This window comes from Hydra viridissima, unplaced genomic scaffold (assembly GCF_058129835.1).
Source record: "Hydra viridissima isolate aposymbiotic clone 2 unplaced genomic scaffold, HvirCarnegie_v1 scaffold_1, whole genome shotgun sequence".
Taxonomy (NCBI): Eukaryota; Metazoa; Cnidaria; class Hydrozoa; order Anthoathecata; family Hydridae; genus Hydra; species Hydra viridissima.
This window is the reverse complement of record NW_028324300.1, coordinates 17,120,018-17,136,233: the sequence shown is the minus strand read 5'-3', so window position 1 is coordinate 17,136,233 and position 16,216 is coordinate 17,120,018. Positions and strand designations below refer to the sequence as shown.

At 30.0% G+C, this 16,216-nt stretch overlaps 2 protein-coding genes, 1 long non-coding RNA gene and 1 pseudogene across 3 annotated transcripts; 1 reads left to right on the top strand and 3 right to left on the bottom strand.

Moving 5' to 3' along the window:
- Positions 1 to 539: 539 nt before the first annotated feature.
- LOC149893641 (uncharacterized) lies at positions 540 to 6,182 on the bottom strand. The gene is made up of 2 exons (XM_090091767.1): positions 5,868 to 6,182; positions 540 to 3,213 (listed from the first exon to the last, which is right to left on the bottom strand). Exon 2 carries the CDS (start codon positions 3,186 to 3,188, stop codon positions 1,287 to 1,289), a length of 1,902 nt encoding a protein of 633 aa, XP_089947893.1. The 5' UTR covers positions 3,189 to 3,213; positions 5,868 to 6,182; the 3' UTR covers positions 540 to 1,286.
- Positions 6,183 to 8,808: 2,626 nt separating this feature from the next.
- On the bottom strand, positions 8,809 to 11,526 carry LOC149893640 (uncharacterized; annotated as a pseudogene).
- Positions 11,527 to 12,060: 534 nt separating this feature from the next.
- LOC149893639 (uncharacterized) lies at positions 12,061 to 13,075 on the top strand. The gene is made up of 2 exons (XM_090091891.1): positions 12,061 to 12,788; positions 12,912 to 13,075. Exons 1-2 carry the CDS (start codon positions 12,104 to 12,106, stop codon positions 12,941 to 12,943), a joined length of 717 nt encoding a protein of 238 aa, XP_089948017.1. The 5' UTR covers positions 12,061 to 12,103; the 3' UTR covers positions 12,944 to 13,075.
- A 751-nt stretch (positions 13,076 to 13,826) lies between these two features.
- LOC149893638 (uncharacterized) lies at positions 13,827 to 15,439 on the bottom strand. Its single transcript, XR_016453854.1, has 3 exons — positions 14,513 to 15,439; positions 14,300 to 14,432; positions 13,827 to 14,005 (listed from the first exon to the last, which is right to left on the bottom strand). It is a non-coding gene; the product is annotated as an uncharacterized LOC149893638 (long non-coding RNA).
- Between the last annotated feature and the right edge of the window lie 777 nt (positions 15,440 to 16,216).

The window sequence follows — 16,216 nt, the reverse complement described above, 5'->3', positions numbered from 1 at the left end:
TGATTTTCTAAATTTAATTAATAGTTTAAAATTATAATTGAAGCTCCAAATTTTGTAAGTTTAAGTTCTAACTAGAGGGTCAAATCATAATCTCATTAAAATTTCAAATATAAGTTTTTATTTAAAACTTCTTCTGATGTTACTTTTTTATATTGAAAGTTTAAATTTTAAATTTAAAGTTTTAACATAAAACTTTAATTTGATTTTGAATTTAAATTAAAACTTTGAAGTGAGAAGTCTAATTAAAACTTTAAACTCATAATTCTCCTATGAAAAAACCAGCTCATAAAAATAAAAAACTTTTAATATTTCATTTCACTTTAATATGAAGTATCATATGAAACTTATTCAAAACTTGTCTCCTAGGTCAATATCTGAAACTCAACATTTTCAAATTTCCGGCTGTAAAAAAGTCTTTGTCATTGACTTTACACTCTTTTAAACAAACTTTCATCAGTTTGCTAACCTCATTGATGCAATACACTGCTTCTTTTTAAATGGATTCCTCCATCACCGGTTTACTTTGTTAACAACTTCTATCATGTTAATATCTTTTATCATATATTAGATAAAGAACTTTCGATATAAAAGGTATACAAAAAATCAAATATACATGCATATTACTAATAAAATTACATTTATCGGACTTTCAAAAAGCATTTATCTAAAGAATTTTACAACTTTAATTTTATCATTACTCTTCGTTTCATATTTTCCATTTCTCTCCGTTTCATATTTTTCAAGCAGCTTGCAATATCATTTCTTGTATTCGATTTTCATGAGTGATTGATAACTGAAATATCAGTTCGTAATTCATTTACTTGATAATAAATTTCTAAAGCTTTAATATTTTCTTCCAGGTGATGAAAACAGATAGCTATGTTAATTTTTGTTTCTCATGTTGATGGATCATTGATTCTTAAAATATCTAAGTTTCATCAACTTATGGTTTTTTGGCTGCATTTGAACATTCTGCGTAGGCCTGATTTAACTGATAAGTGGCCTAACGTGACACTTTTAGCTTCCATTATTGTTCAAACCAAACATTTTTAAAAAGTTATGTAAAACTCAACTTTTATTTTTTAAATGAAATGAGTTTGTTAAATTAAAAAAACTGCTTTTACTTATAGAACAACACAGAATAAATGATTAGATATTAATTACAATGTTTAAAATAAAGAGGTGACATTTTAAAACTTAAACTGCAAGAAGCGAAATATAGTAACCTTAGTATCATGCATAGTGTTTCATAGTGCTTCTAATTTCTCTGAGCTTGTTTTTTGTTTTCATTTTTTTTTCCACTTGCTATAATCATAGTTGTGCATGGGATTCAAACTAAAACTGATGGCCTGCATAACAAAACTATTGTAATCATTCATCATTTCTTTTTGAGTGTTCATCACATTTACAAATTCTTTTATAATCTCTTTGGTTGGTGATAAGTTTGAAACTTCATCCTCTGGTATTAAAAGCAGCGAGTTTAAAGTATGTATTGCGCTATCTATAATTCTTTCTGTTTCTTTATCAAATGACGCTCTTTCAAGTAAATTAAACGATGGTACAAAATGGTGCGGTAACGATTTCCTTTCAAAAGCTGAGAGTAGAGTCATTAGCAACACATTCAAACACTCGCTAGCATTTTCCTTGCACCACCACGACTGCGCAAAACTTTCGCTGACGTTTAGCATAACAGTCTTAACCAAAAACGACGTTATGATTTTTATGTTTTTGTTTGACAAAGGCTTAAGGTATTTGTAAAACAGACTTTTAAAAATGAAATAAATATAGTGTTGCCAACATGTCCATTGCCGAATAATTTCAATCTCGGCCACTGAGAAGGAAAGCCGCCAGTCAATATCACTATGAAGAAGTTTTTTACAAACGAAGTGTATTCCATTTGTAACAATTTGTTTAACTGAAGACTGCTCTGGCCATTCTCTTTTTCTATTTGGCCACTCTGCAGCGACTTCCGGCCAAAAGTTACATTTACAGCACAAAACATAGTCAAATGCCATTTTCGAAAACTTTTCTGAAAGTTTTAAAATGTTATTAGGGATTTGATTTACGTCTCCTGGATTTCTCTGAGCAAAACGCATTGTTTCCATAAAAATTAAATCTTGCTGTAAAAACATATCGAAACCAGCAAGAGCTTGTAGACTTTTCGCATATGTTTCAAAACCAAGCAATGCTTTTTCAGTTTTATCCGAATCTGGTTCATGTGAAAGTGTATTAAAGACTGATAAGTAGTACTCAAACAATTTTTTTAATTTAGTTCGCATATCTTCAACATTTTTCTCTGTGTTATATCCAAATCCTTGCATAAGATAATGAGAAATAGTTTCTAGTCGATGGTTACACAAAATATCTGTCAGCAATAAACTTTGGTTTGACCATTTAATAGCTAAACTTATTTGTTCACCCTTCTGCTTTCCTTCTAATCTTGAATCTAAAAAATTGTCTTGAATCTGTTTAAGCAATTGTAACTCATCGTTGGCTTGCTGTTCAAACTCTGGAGCAACATTTAATACTTTATTTACCAGTTCTTTTTCAGACTTTTGAGGATCGCTTTCACGTGTACCAGTGTAATCAGAGTCATTTGAAAATATTACACTAAATGATCCAGCAGCATCTTCGGGATTCCATTCTGAACTCATTGTATTAGGAGTTAAACCAGCGAGTCGTTTAAAGAACTGAGGTTGTTCATTAACAGAATCCTTTTCTTTATTTTTAAAAAAGTTACTACTAAGATATGCTTCATGATTATTACTATTGTAAATTAAAAACTTTTGAAACTCATCCCCAAATATTTTTACAAGCTCATCCATTTGATTGAGTTCCATCTTAAACACAAAATGAGCAAACATAGGGTTGCTCTGATCGCAGAGCTCAAGATATCTTCTATCGTTTATTTCTAAAATCTGATCCATTATATCAAATTCAACCTCTCCTTTAGTATCTTCAAAAAACATTCGCGCCATGTTTGCACCTTCAACGCAACTACCAGTTGGTACAAATTTAGCTTCATGGGTTTGAAATGAATTTGATACTGATGTTGTGCTATTGTTTAGTTTATCAAAGGCTACACACTGATCCAACAAAAGGCTGAGAAAATCTGCCCATGCCTGACGATATTCATACAGCGTTTCCGGAGAAATGTGCTTTTGAAACAAGTTCACAATGGCTTCCATCGATTAAATTTAATTATTTATTTTCCTAAACAGAGAAATTTTGCAGAAATTGACTCAATGAAATCATTATACAAAAGGTATCTCATAAAAAAATTATCTATTAAGTGACAATTATTATATAAACTTTTTGCTACGAATATATGTGGAACAAAAGTGGTGTTTATGAAATGAATTAAAACAAAATTATTTTTTAAAAAAATTTAAGAAAGATTATCTATTTCACCGGAAGTTTTCTATTTTTCCTAAAATATATTCCGTAAAATTGTTTCAAATAAATTTCCATATATGTTTCTGACTCTTTAAACGGAAACAAGAAACAGATTCATATAAAACCAGTAATTGCTACCAAGAAACAGACCTTGACAAAATTTGCAAGATTTCTTAAAGAATGATGAATGATTAACGATATACAATTACTAATACTCTTAATAAATTTTTATGCAAAGAAGACATACAGAAAGTTAACAAAAACTACAATTAAAAGGTACCTAGTGCTTTAGACAATATATACTACTCCTGCGGATTAAGATTGTTTCCGAGGCCAGAACAACCTCGGGTTAAAGTGTATGGCCAATATTGATAAACTTTTATCCAAAAAAAACTTGAAAAGAACTTAATAGGTAAGGAGAGCAGCAAACAAGTATTGCAAAGTATTGTCTACAGCTCGTAATTACAAAAGGAGTTCTGAAAGAGATCAAAATGTAGGTTATAAAGTCGTTACTGAGGTTTTTTGATTGATAGCCATCATGCTGTGTTCATGTACGTCTCTATTGTTGTATATGTATATAGCAGTTCTCTTATCGTCCTTATATGCTTTCCCCGACGTGCATATTCTTGTAATTTCTTTAACTTTTGCTGTTACTTATCTTGATGCTGTATTTTTTAGTCGAATGCGGAAGAATGGCATTTCAATATAAAAAAACCATTTGCGTATTGCAGAGATGGTATCGCAAAGGTTGGTTTTTTTTACACTGTTTCTAAATTACTCAAATGTTTTTGAAAACCAAACTTTAATGCAATTTGCATTTTTAATCAACTTGCCTGCAACCATTACTGCCAAATACAAGTCCAACTGAACTTAGTTACTGAAAATGAATTAAAATTGATATTTTTTGCTGTCAGTTCCTATATTTGAATTAAAATGGAAACCTAATGTAAAACAAAAAACTCTTTATCCACCTACAACTACATAACTCTAATCTATGACAGGTGCACAAAAGAGCATGATTTTAGAAATCATATTTAGTGTCTTCGCAGTTAAAATCATAACATTATTTATAAATCCATTCAGATTAGTAACTTATCATTCTCCATTTTTTTCATAATTCAAATTGTATTAATATTAATAAAACTATCCTTGGGATGTAAACACGTAAAAAATCGATACGCAACTGTATAAAGTTTACTAATTTTTATGAGCATGTAAACTCTACAGAATTTTAGGGTATTTAATCAAATTGTTTAAAAATAAATAAGAATTTATATGATGTAAAAAACATTCCGTTGAAAAATGCTTAGCTTCTCTAAACTAAACTATTAGCAAAATTTAGAGCCAAATTGGACAATAAAACTTCTTTCAAAAAGATGGAGTTAATACGCCATCCTTTTCTCTTCTTAGTTAAGAAATAATATTTTAGTTAAAAAGAATAAATCTTATTTTATTGAATTCTACACACAGCATGAAAGCATTCAGAATTATTGCTCCTGTTTCTAATAAGCGAATTGAATATCTGAGCAATATTAATTATTAATAGAAAAAAATTTTTGCCACAACGAATGTATTCAATATATAACAAAGCAAAACAATTACATACAACTTTGTTTCGACAAAACTTCTATAAAATGTCAAGGTTTAAAAAGAAAGCAACTATATACGTCCTTGATAAAAGCAAATTTAAAATATAATATAATAAAGGTACGTTAATAAATGCAGCTTTTTTTCAAACTAATGGTTGTGATAATAAATATAGATTTGATAGATGTTGCAATATAGACAATATAAAAAAAAAAATTAGTTTTATTTGTTTTAGCAAAAGGATAACAAGTGAAACGCCGATTGTAATTTTGTTATACTTTTATAAACTTTAAGTAAAAGTGCTCTATTTTAATATCTAAATGGGGTTTTCTTTGTTTAAATAAAATATAAGTAATGAGGTATATTTGTGCGTTTATTAACAACTCTACTGTAACTGAAAACGCATAATAAAAAATAAAACAAAAATGATTTTTAGACCGAAAAACTAGCTTTAACCAAAAAATCATGTTACATTCCAAACCTCATCTTGACGATCATCAAACAGTTCAAGTTGATAAAAAAAAATAAAAAACAATCAAGATCAAAAAACAAATTTAATAAACCAAAGTTTTTCTTATTTGTTCAAACGAAACTTCTATTAAAGAGAGATAAGATAAAAGGAATTTATCTAAATCCATTACCGTGGTAAAGGTAATGCAAAAAATTATGCAAAGATTGATTATTGCTGTGATAATTAATCCCTCCTCATTGTTTGTGTTTCACAGCATTTATCGAATATAATCAATTTGTTAGTCACTTACAGAAAGCAGGAAAAGAAATAAATAAAACCTTTGGAAATAGAACTTTTGAAAAATTTGGAATATATGGTGGATTTTAAGGTGAAAAAAAATCTAAGTAACATTATTCTTATCAGACACACTTACCTTTAAACAAACGGATTTTCTTCAAACCACAATTTTGTTAGGAATTGCGAGAACTTGGCTCGAGCAAATTAACCTTAAGTAACTCAAAAAACGAACACACGACAAACAATTATTTTGCTTCGACTTTTTATAAAATTTTGAAAAATCTTTTATAGCTACAAAGCTTTTAGCACTTCAATATAAAACAAGGTTTAAATTGAAAGCAAGTTATCAGATATCACAAAAAAGTTCTCCTGATTTCAATACGTTAACAGCCATACTCTTATCAGATATTGCCACAGTCTTGTCCTTTCATCATGCGAAACTAAAAAACAATCCTCGTCCTACGTGGCAGTTTTGTAATATCAAACAATCAAAATGATTGGTCACAAAATCAATAAAGAAACTCACTCGGTGGGTAAGTCAAAAAAAAAAAATCAAACTTAAAATCAAATCTCTTGGTATACAAGCTCATGTAGGAAGAGAAAAAAAGGCAGATAAATAAATTGGTAGGTAAAAAGTGTAACTCAAAAAACACAAACTCACCTCTTGAAATAAAACTGAATCCAAACACATCACCTGTGAAAAAAGGTTTTTTATTCAAAAACTTATCAACGTTTTACTTAGTAGATAAACTTTTAGATTAAAAGTTTTTGTTCAGCTTGTTTATTTACCACCACAAATTAAAGCAAATATCTTCTGGAATGAACTTTGGTTCTATTATACTCGGCTCAAGTTTCCCTGAAATGATTTTTTTGTCAGTAAAAAATCAATGGAGGGATAATGGAGCAATCAATTCTTCTCAATTACTCTTGTAGCAGATTCTTTTAGATTTTCTATTTCCTTGGAATGTGAAAATATAGTGTTTGAAATGGCTTTCACAAGCAAATAAAAGTAAACACCATTTTCAGAATAACACATTTAAAAACTTTAACGAACTAGACACTATTGCTAAGACTTCGCAATATATTATCTGCGGTTAACATATCTGTTTTTTGTGCAGTGTTCTCTAAAATGAACTTGGGTGTTGTTAATCGCAAGACGGGCCTTTTAGACGACCAATACCCATTTTAAATAATTAATTAGTGCAATTGCCTATCAATTAGTAGAGCATCTTTGATTCTCTTTAGTAACTTGCAATAAATACTGCCTTTAGTCCTCCTGCTTAACCAGAAACTAAATTGATGTTTCAAATTTTATGTGCTCTCAAATTTTCTGAGAGAGAATCAGAATTAGTAAAGCTTTCTTTTTCTTATATAATCATTTAAAAGAACTTTATCGTCTTCGATTTCAATCAAATAGATGCAATGACAACACAAAAAGTATGCTGAGAGGATTTTCTGTTTATCAGGTGTTTTACTGTCTTTGTATTTGCGTACTTGTATTGTGTATTTGTATTTGTGTACTTTCTATTTTTTGAAACAAAGATTTCGATTACTCAATAAACTTTAGAACTTAGCATAATTTAAGTACAGTTCTTAATTCAGCTGTTGGTATGCATATTTTAAAGATGTTCGTAAAACCAGGTAAAGGTTTTAACAAGCGCAAACTACACTTTGTTTCAAAATCATTAAACTTTTGGCTCCCGCTGTTTAATTTATTAAACTTTGCAATCATGAGATATGCTTAAAACAACAAGAACACATAATGCTTGTCACATCAAGAAGACTCATGTTTGGTTTGACATTTAGTTATGTTGGTCTCTATTTGACTTTTATTAGCCCATTACTAGAGTAAGCAGTTCTGGATTGGTCTCAATTTATCAAATCTTATTATAATAGTATTGAAAGAATTCAACCAAGGCCACTGAATTGATGATAATAATCAGAAATCTTTCCTATAAATGACTCGAAGAGTTAGGTCTAATAACCTTTGTGGAAAGGAGAAAATGTTGAAATCAAATGTAAAGATTATGCCTTATATTTGCAAATAAGACAGAGTCAATTGTTTTCGAATCATCAACAACTTAATAAGATTTAACTGTTTTAAATGCTAGAAAGAACAAACGAGACTAAAGCAAAAGAGAATTCGTTTTTCAATTAAACAACAAAATTATAAATGCTCTACCTATTAGTGAATTATATATAATTAACAGTGTTAAAACAGTACTTGATTGCATTGGATAGGTTACTCTTAATCACTTCATGTCACAATATTTGATAACACAATTGGTTGCTCAGCCAGTCACAGTGTATACAACTACGACTATCAGTTCCTATTGATGTGGTTTCTTCATTCTTGCTCTTGCTTGAACAATCCCACGAATGTTTGTGATGTAATAATAAGTAAATAGCAAAAGCTTTGATTCATAGTTTTGATAGGATATGAAATGTTCAAACAGTTCCTAATGATCGTTGAATTTAGCATAAACTGCTTCAGTTACTTTTTTATTTATTAATTCAAAAGGAGTCCGGTAGCATTAAGCGAATTCTGGTCCGTGGTAGAAAAAAGCAATTAATTTTCATTTCTTTTCATGAAATATTTATCGAAAGTTTGTCAAAAACTTGAATTGACAAGGTTTCTAGAGCCTAACAGTTTTAATGATGTCTTAAATTCAAAATCCACAGGATTTTGAATTTAAGGCATCATTAAAACTGTTAGGCTTCTTTTTTGACATAGCAAAACCGCTATAAAATCCATACTATTAATCATAGACCAATAAAGTTTGGTGGCAATGTAGCCTTAAAATTTGGTGGCAATGTAGCAATACCAAGATTTGGGTAAAAGTTTATCCCAATCCATGCAGTATAACAAAAGTTATGGTAGTTTTAGTGTTGATTTTTTGTTGATTTTTTCACTTCCAGTTATAGTTGAGCTTTTACCGACTTTTAAATTTACTGGTAAAACGGTAAAAAAATCAAAATTTACCGGTAAAATCGGTAAAATCGGTAAAAAATAAAAAGGCATTAACAGAAGACCATAAAATGCAGTAATAAGTAAATAAAACACATTAATGTTAGGTTTAAGATTTATTTTTGGATAAAAAATGAGCTTTGAGAAAACAAAGTGTATCAAGTAAGTCGTCACTCATCCTGCATCGAATTTTTGTCACAAATAATCCAGCGGCAGAAAAGGCTCGCTCAGACTCGACACTTGTTGGTGGGATGGTTTCTAGTGCATTGAACAAAAGTTCAAGGTTTGCAGTTCTCTTTCCGGTCGCTTCATAGACCAACATTTCTTTTGAAATGGTCTTGAATTCGTCGTTTGAATTGTGTCGCTGTTTTTCGGCCGAATGCTGAATTGCTTCCTCGAGTTCCTCTTCAAGAGAAAGTGGATTTTCGTCAAGAGTTTCTGAGCCATGCACTTCTTGAATAAACTCCAGGTCATCTGGATTTGTTGGAAAAAGCCTAGACAGCAAGTTTTTGGCGGTCTTTCGAAGTACAGACTTCGGAGGCATATTGAAAATTTTATGCTCTTCAATGTCGGACAAGCATTCTGGATTGGAAAGATATCTGTACAAACTTACAAGATTGCTCTGCCTTCTCTCTTCAAAACGTCTCAAAGTTGCACTCTTCATTGCAATGCAAAGAGGTGAATCTTGTTGTTTCAGCCTGTTCACAAGAAACTTGAAAGTTCCTTCAGCAGGAAGAAGAGTTGCATTTTGTCGGCAAAGTGCTTCTGCTGCTAATTTTACTGGTTCAAGAGCAGCAACAATGTCGGATAAAATGTCTTCTTCATCATCACTGCAAATCAAATGTGGAGAAATGCCCTTCAATACTTTTCTGATTGAATATTTGACTTTGAGGAACTGTTGAATCATTGATAGCAGACTGATTCATCTTGTTCTGCAGTCAAGGATAAGTGAAACCTCTTTTCCGTGCTCTTTCTTAATTTCTTCTTGAAGGACGTCATTTTTGATGGGCGATTTTCGAAATAACTTGAAAATTTTTCTGACTTTTGTAATGACAGATTGCAAGTGAACTTTCACTTTCGGAATGGGAATGTTTTCATCTATGGCGGCACCAAGAAAACTGACTCCGATCTCAGATTCAGATTCGTCACTGCTGACTTCGTCGTCGTCGCTTGTTTCTTCGAATGAGTTTTGTTGGATTGAGAAGGCTTCTCGTACAGCACTTTTTGAACGGCCAAGTACATTCCGTGGGTATAACAAGTTTGATGATCGGTTGGAACCAGTTTTCCGAACTTAACTATCATGGAAGCTCCGTCAGTAACTGAGCAGACAATGCTGTCGCCTAGTTTCAACCCAAATTCTGCCACTTTTTCAGTGACAACAGCTGCAGCTTTTTCAGCCGGCAGAGATCCGGAAATTCGAGTCAAGCACAGATTCCAGTGATTGTTTTTTTGATGAATATTAATATTCATGTACCTTCGATTTTTCAAAGAAGTGTACTCATCAAGTGTAATTGAAAAGCGTTTTCCCATTGTCACTAAAGAATTGAAAGTGTTTATAAGGTCATTCCTTACGCCAGTTGCAAACTTTTTAACTGACTGGGTTGCTTGTTTGTGATTTTTTGGGAAATCATAACCTTTTTCAGACATTGCAGATTGAATGAAAGAGCTGTTAACAATGGCATTGAAACTAAATCCATTCAGTGCTGTAAGACTTGAAATCACTTCTTCAATTGATTGTTTTTGAAAAAAAGTTGAAATCTTAGGCCTTTTTGGTTGTGATGCAGCTTTTGGCGTCACTTTTTCCTGTGTTTCCTTTTTGATTTCATGTTTCTTGTCTAAGTGATACCACATTCCAGTTGTGGAACTTGTGTATTGACTTGTATTTTCACATATTTTGCAAGTAATTGTTTTCCCTTTGTTTAAGGTGTAGTGTTTCCAAGCGTCCGACATTTTGCCAAAACGCAAATCAAATTTAGTGATAAAGACCACAATAAATATGAATGATGAAGACATTGCAATGACATCGCAAATGGCGGTCGCTTTTTTGTAACGGTGAAAAAGAAAGAAAAAAAAATCATCTAGAAAAAAACAAAAACTATTAAAAGTAAAAAAATATATATATATATACATATATATGTTAAAGAATAAATGAAAGCATTAACAAAATTAAGCCAAAAGAAAAAAAAAGAAAAAAAAAAGTCAATCAAATACAACAAAAAGATATCTTTAATTTAAAATGTATGAAAAAAAAAAAGAAGTTAAACGCTAAACAAAGTTAAGAAAAACATGGAACGTTTTTATAAATTCGAAAAGTCGAAGATGTAACAAAAGTATATACTTTTTAAAATTTATTTCTTTATTTAAATGTTGTGTAATTTTATTTTTTCTGTGATTTTGTCCCTATTTTTATGTTTTATAACCATTTGTAAATGACCGTAGATGTAATATTGTTTTCCAAAATACTTTGATTGATAAATGTCACAAGAAAGTAAATACGTTTTTCTTAAAGCGTTTAGACAAAACTAAACCAACAAAATCACTTTTCAAGCATAAGAAACAACAGCTTTGTTGACAGGAAAATGAAAACTAAATTTTTAATCAAATTTTTAATTTATTGATTGAGCCATTTCAAGCATTCTAAAACATTTTCAAGCATCCTTCAACGTTATTAAAAAAAACAATACTTGCCGAAATTTACCGACATCATTTTACCGGTAAATCGGTAAAACAATTTTACCGATTTACCGGTAAATTTTCGGTAAAAGCTCAACCCTACTTCCAGAGCAAAACATTACTAATTACTGCCTATTACAAGCTCCCAGGCCATAATGTGGGTAACACACGTGCTCTAGTTGAATATACCAACAATATTGTAAAATAAGGATTTTCATGTTCTAACCAAAATTTTTGGTTTCGGGGGTCAAAACTGTTGTTCTTGAAAGAGCCCTATTTACACCATATGGATCTTTTTCTATATAAAACCTTATATGACAGTACTATTGGTGCCCCATAAGCTTTCTTTTAACTAAACTTCTACCTTAGAAGCTAGTTGAGACATTTTAACAGATTTTTTGATGAAAATTATAAAAAATCTTGACATTTTTTACTCTAGCAAAATTGCGCTTATTCTACACACGGATTTAGCCCTGAGGATTTGTGAGCAAATCAAAGAAATGTGTTGAAAACCTTTTGCATGTGATTTTTAACTGGTCAACATGTGTAGTGTGTTGAAAAACCCATTTCATACATAAAATCACCTAAAAATGCCTAGAATTTTCTTTGTGTTTTGTTTTCAAAATCATTATCAAATGTACAAATTGTAAAGTTTTTTTTTTTTTTTTTTTTTTTTTTTTTTTTTTTGCGGCATCGTAAGAGCAAGACGTGTTTTTGAAAAAATTTTCAATATGGAAGTTACAATGAAAAATATTGAAAAACTAATAACCAACAAACTGGAAGAACAAAAAAAAGGTATTCTTAGTGAAACTATCAACCTTTTAAAAAAACAGGAAAAGATATTTAGCGATATCATAAGTGCAAATCTAAAAATATTAACAGATCGGCTTGACAAACTTGAAAACGAATTTAATAAAAGCAAATCGAATGTTAAAATAATTGAAAAAGACATCAACGATATAAAGGAAAGCATCAACTTCCAGGAAGAAAATTTCTTAAAAAAATTATCGGAAACAAACAGTCTGATGGCTAGCGAAATTAACAATTTAAAAAAAAAAAATATTGACCTTGAAAATCGTTCACGCCGTAATAACCTAAGGATTGATGGCTTATCTGAGCTGCCCATGGAATCTTGGAATGACTGTACAAAGAAAGTTAAAGATCTATTTAGAAATAAACTGGAAATCTCTGAAGACGTAATAATTGAAAGAGCTCACCGCATTGGAAAAATAAATGAAGATAACTCTCCAAGAACTATAATAATTAAACTACTAGACTTCCAAAATAAAAATAAAATCTTAACGCTATCAAAAAAACTCAAAGGAACCGGAATATTCATTAATGAAGACTACGCGAACGAAACGATGGAAATAAGAAAAAAGCTATGGGAAGATGTTAAAAGATTCCGAAAGGAAGGTAAATTTGCTATAATCAAATATGATAAAATATTCGTCAGAGATTTTCGTAAATAACTTTAATTTTAAAAAAGTACTTAATCGAGATATGTGAAATAGTTCTGTACATTTTTTATTATGCTAGCACGTTTTGATTTATCGCACTTTACGCTATGACTGACGCAAACATAAACAAAACAATAGATTTTGAAACGCTGCGTTTCAATGCCTTCGAAACTGCTAATAATATTTTACTAAACGATTTTTACGACTCTGATGCGCAAATTTTTCACAGAAATAATTTTGATTCGAAATATTTTGAAACTGAAACTTTTAAAATTGAACTCGAAACTTTAAAAAATAGTTTTACTGCAATACACATAAATATAAGAAGTATAAATAAAAATTTTGATAAACTAAAACACTTTCTAATAGATTGCAATTACTCATTTAGTATGATTTGCATAACCGAAACGTGGTGTTCTGATGAATTACTTCAAACGAACACAAATTTTCAAATTCCAAATTATAAACTAATATCTTTTGAAAGAAAAACAAATAAAAGGGGAGGAGGGATCGCAACGTATATCCGAAATAATCAAGTGTTTAAAGTAAGACAAGACCTCTCTATCTCTGATACTGATAGTGAAGTCTTTACTATTGAGATAACGGGTAATAAATCAAAAAGTATTATAATTTCCACTTGCTATAGACCTCCAGAAGGTGATATAAATAAATTTACAAATTTTTTTAATGAAATCTTTCTCAAAATAAATGATAAGGGAAAAAATATTTTCTTTATAGGGGATTTAAATATTAACAGTTTAAACTACAAAGAAAACGCTGATACTAAACTCTTTTTTGATAATCTGTTTCAATTGTGTATCCTCCCAATCATCAACAAACCTACCCGAGTAACCCCAACCTCCGTTTCTGCTATAGACAATATATTAACAAATACATTTCTAGAAACCTCTTTAAAAGCAGGAATTATCAAAACCGATATATCAGATCATTTTCCTATTTATTTTTCATTATCTCAAGATCTACAAACCTTTAACAATACCAAAACCAAAATTTATAAAAGAAAAATCAATCAAATCTCTATCAAAAATTTTAAAGACTCGCTATCTATAGTAAATTGGGATGGAGTATATCAAGAATGTAACCTTGGACACACAAACTCCGCATACAATTTGTTTATTAATATTTTTCTAGACCACTACAATAAACATTTCCCTGTTGAAGAGAAAGAAATAAAGTTAAAACATTTAAACTGCCCATGGATAACTAACGGGATTAGAAAATCATCAAAAACAAAACAAAAATTATATATCAAGTTTTTAAAAAACAGAAATGAAACTAACTTAACTACATACAAGGAATACAAAAATCTGTTTGAAAAAATTAGAAAGAATTCTAAAAAAATATATTATTCAAAACAACTACAAAAAAGCAAAGGTGATATTAAAAAAACCTGGAACATATTGAAAGAAATAATAGGTAAAAACCATACAAAATCAAATGATTTACCTGATAAAATTATCGTTAATGAAACTGAATATATCGACAAAAATTCTATCGCTGAAAACTTTAATAGCTTTTTTGCAAACATAGGCCCTAACATGGCTTCAAATATTCAATGCCCTGATATCTCCTTCGAAACCTATATCACAAACCAACATCTCTGTTTAAATATTTTCTCTGGACTAAACCATGAAGAACTAGAAATTGCAAAAAACTCACTTAAGACGTATAAGGCTCCTGGGATAGACGACATTTGTAGCTATATAGTTGTAAATGTGTTTTCAGTGATAAAACAACCAATATATGAAATATTTAAATCTTCAATTATTACAGGATCTGTACCGAATAAATTAAAAATAGCTAAGGTAATACCAATATTAAAAACCGGAGATTCATTTACACTAAATAACTACAGACCAATCTCAGTTCTACCTGTATTTTCAAAACTTTTGGAGAGAGTAATATACAATAAACTGTATAAATATCTAACAAATAACAAAATCCTAAATGAAAAACAGTTTGGCTTCCAAAAGCAACATTCAACCGAACACGCAATTCTAGATCTTATTAATAATATAAATAACTCCTTTGAAAACAAAAAATACGTCCTTGGAGTCTTTGTTGATTTATCTAAGGCGTTTGACACAGTAGATCACGCTATTTTAATTAGGAAAATGGAAAAATATGGGATAAAAGGTGTTGCACTAAACTGGTTCAAAAATTTTTTACTAGACAGAAAACAATGCGTTATTGCTCATAAAAAAAAAGCTTCAAAATTACTCAAAATAAAATACGGTGTCCCCCAAGGTTCCATTCTTGCACCTCTTTTGTTTTTAATATACATAAACGATCTTCCTAAAGCCTCGAGTAAATTGGATGTCATAATGTTCGCAGACGACACTAATTTATTTTATGCATCCTCATCTATTACAGAACTTTATGAAACTACAAATACTGAACTTGAAAAAATAAACAGTTGGTTAAAATCTAACAAATTATCGCTAAACACAGAAAAAACCAAATACATTCTTTTTCATCCTAACTTTATAAAAATACCTTCCGATTTACCTTCGTTAAATATAGATAATAAAGAAATAGAGAGAACCCGAGCAACTAAATTTCTAGGGATACTTATTGATGAGAACATCTCTTGGAAATCACATATAGATATTTTAAATACCAAAATATCAAAAAACATTGGTATCCTTTACAAACCAAGTTCTATACTGTCTCCTGATAATTTAAAGTTCTTATACTTCTCGTTCATACAAAGCTACTACATATACGCTAATGTTGCATGGGCGAGTACACATAGATCCAAACTAACCACACTATATCGAAAACAAAAACATGCTGCAAGAATAGTTTTTAATAAGGATAGACTCTCGCATGCTGAGCCACTATTAAAAAATTTGAAAGCATTAAATGTATATCAAATCAATATATTCCAAAATTTGTTATTTATGCTCAAATATAAACTTGGACTTGTTCCTTCTCACTTTTCAAAGGATTTCTTTCAAAATAGCAACAATAGATACCATACCAGAGGAACGGGAAACTTCAAAGTACCTTTCCAAAAAACTACTCTCTCGCGCTTTTCTATTTCGTACCGTGGTCCTTGTCTATATAACAAATTAGTATCCAAAAATACCCAACTGGAAAAATCGAATAACTTAAATACTCTGAAAACATTATTAAAAGATCTTATTTTAAACACTAACAACTTTATGAACTTTTATTAAGCCTAAAACATTCAAAACTATATATAAAACTAACTTTGTTCCGAAACCAATATCAACTCTAATAACTCTAAAAACTGTAAATAACTCAAAAACAAACAACAACAACAACAGTAATAAATTATATTATTTATCAACACTAATAAATAAATAAATTTTTATTTATCAACACTATATATTAAAA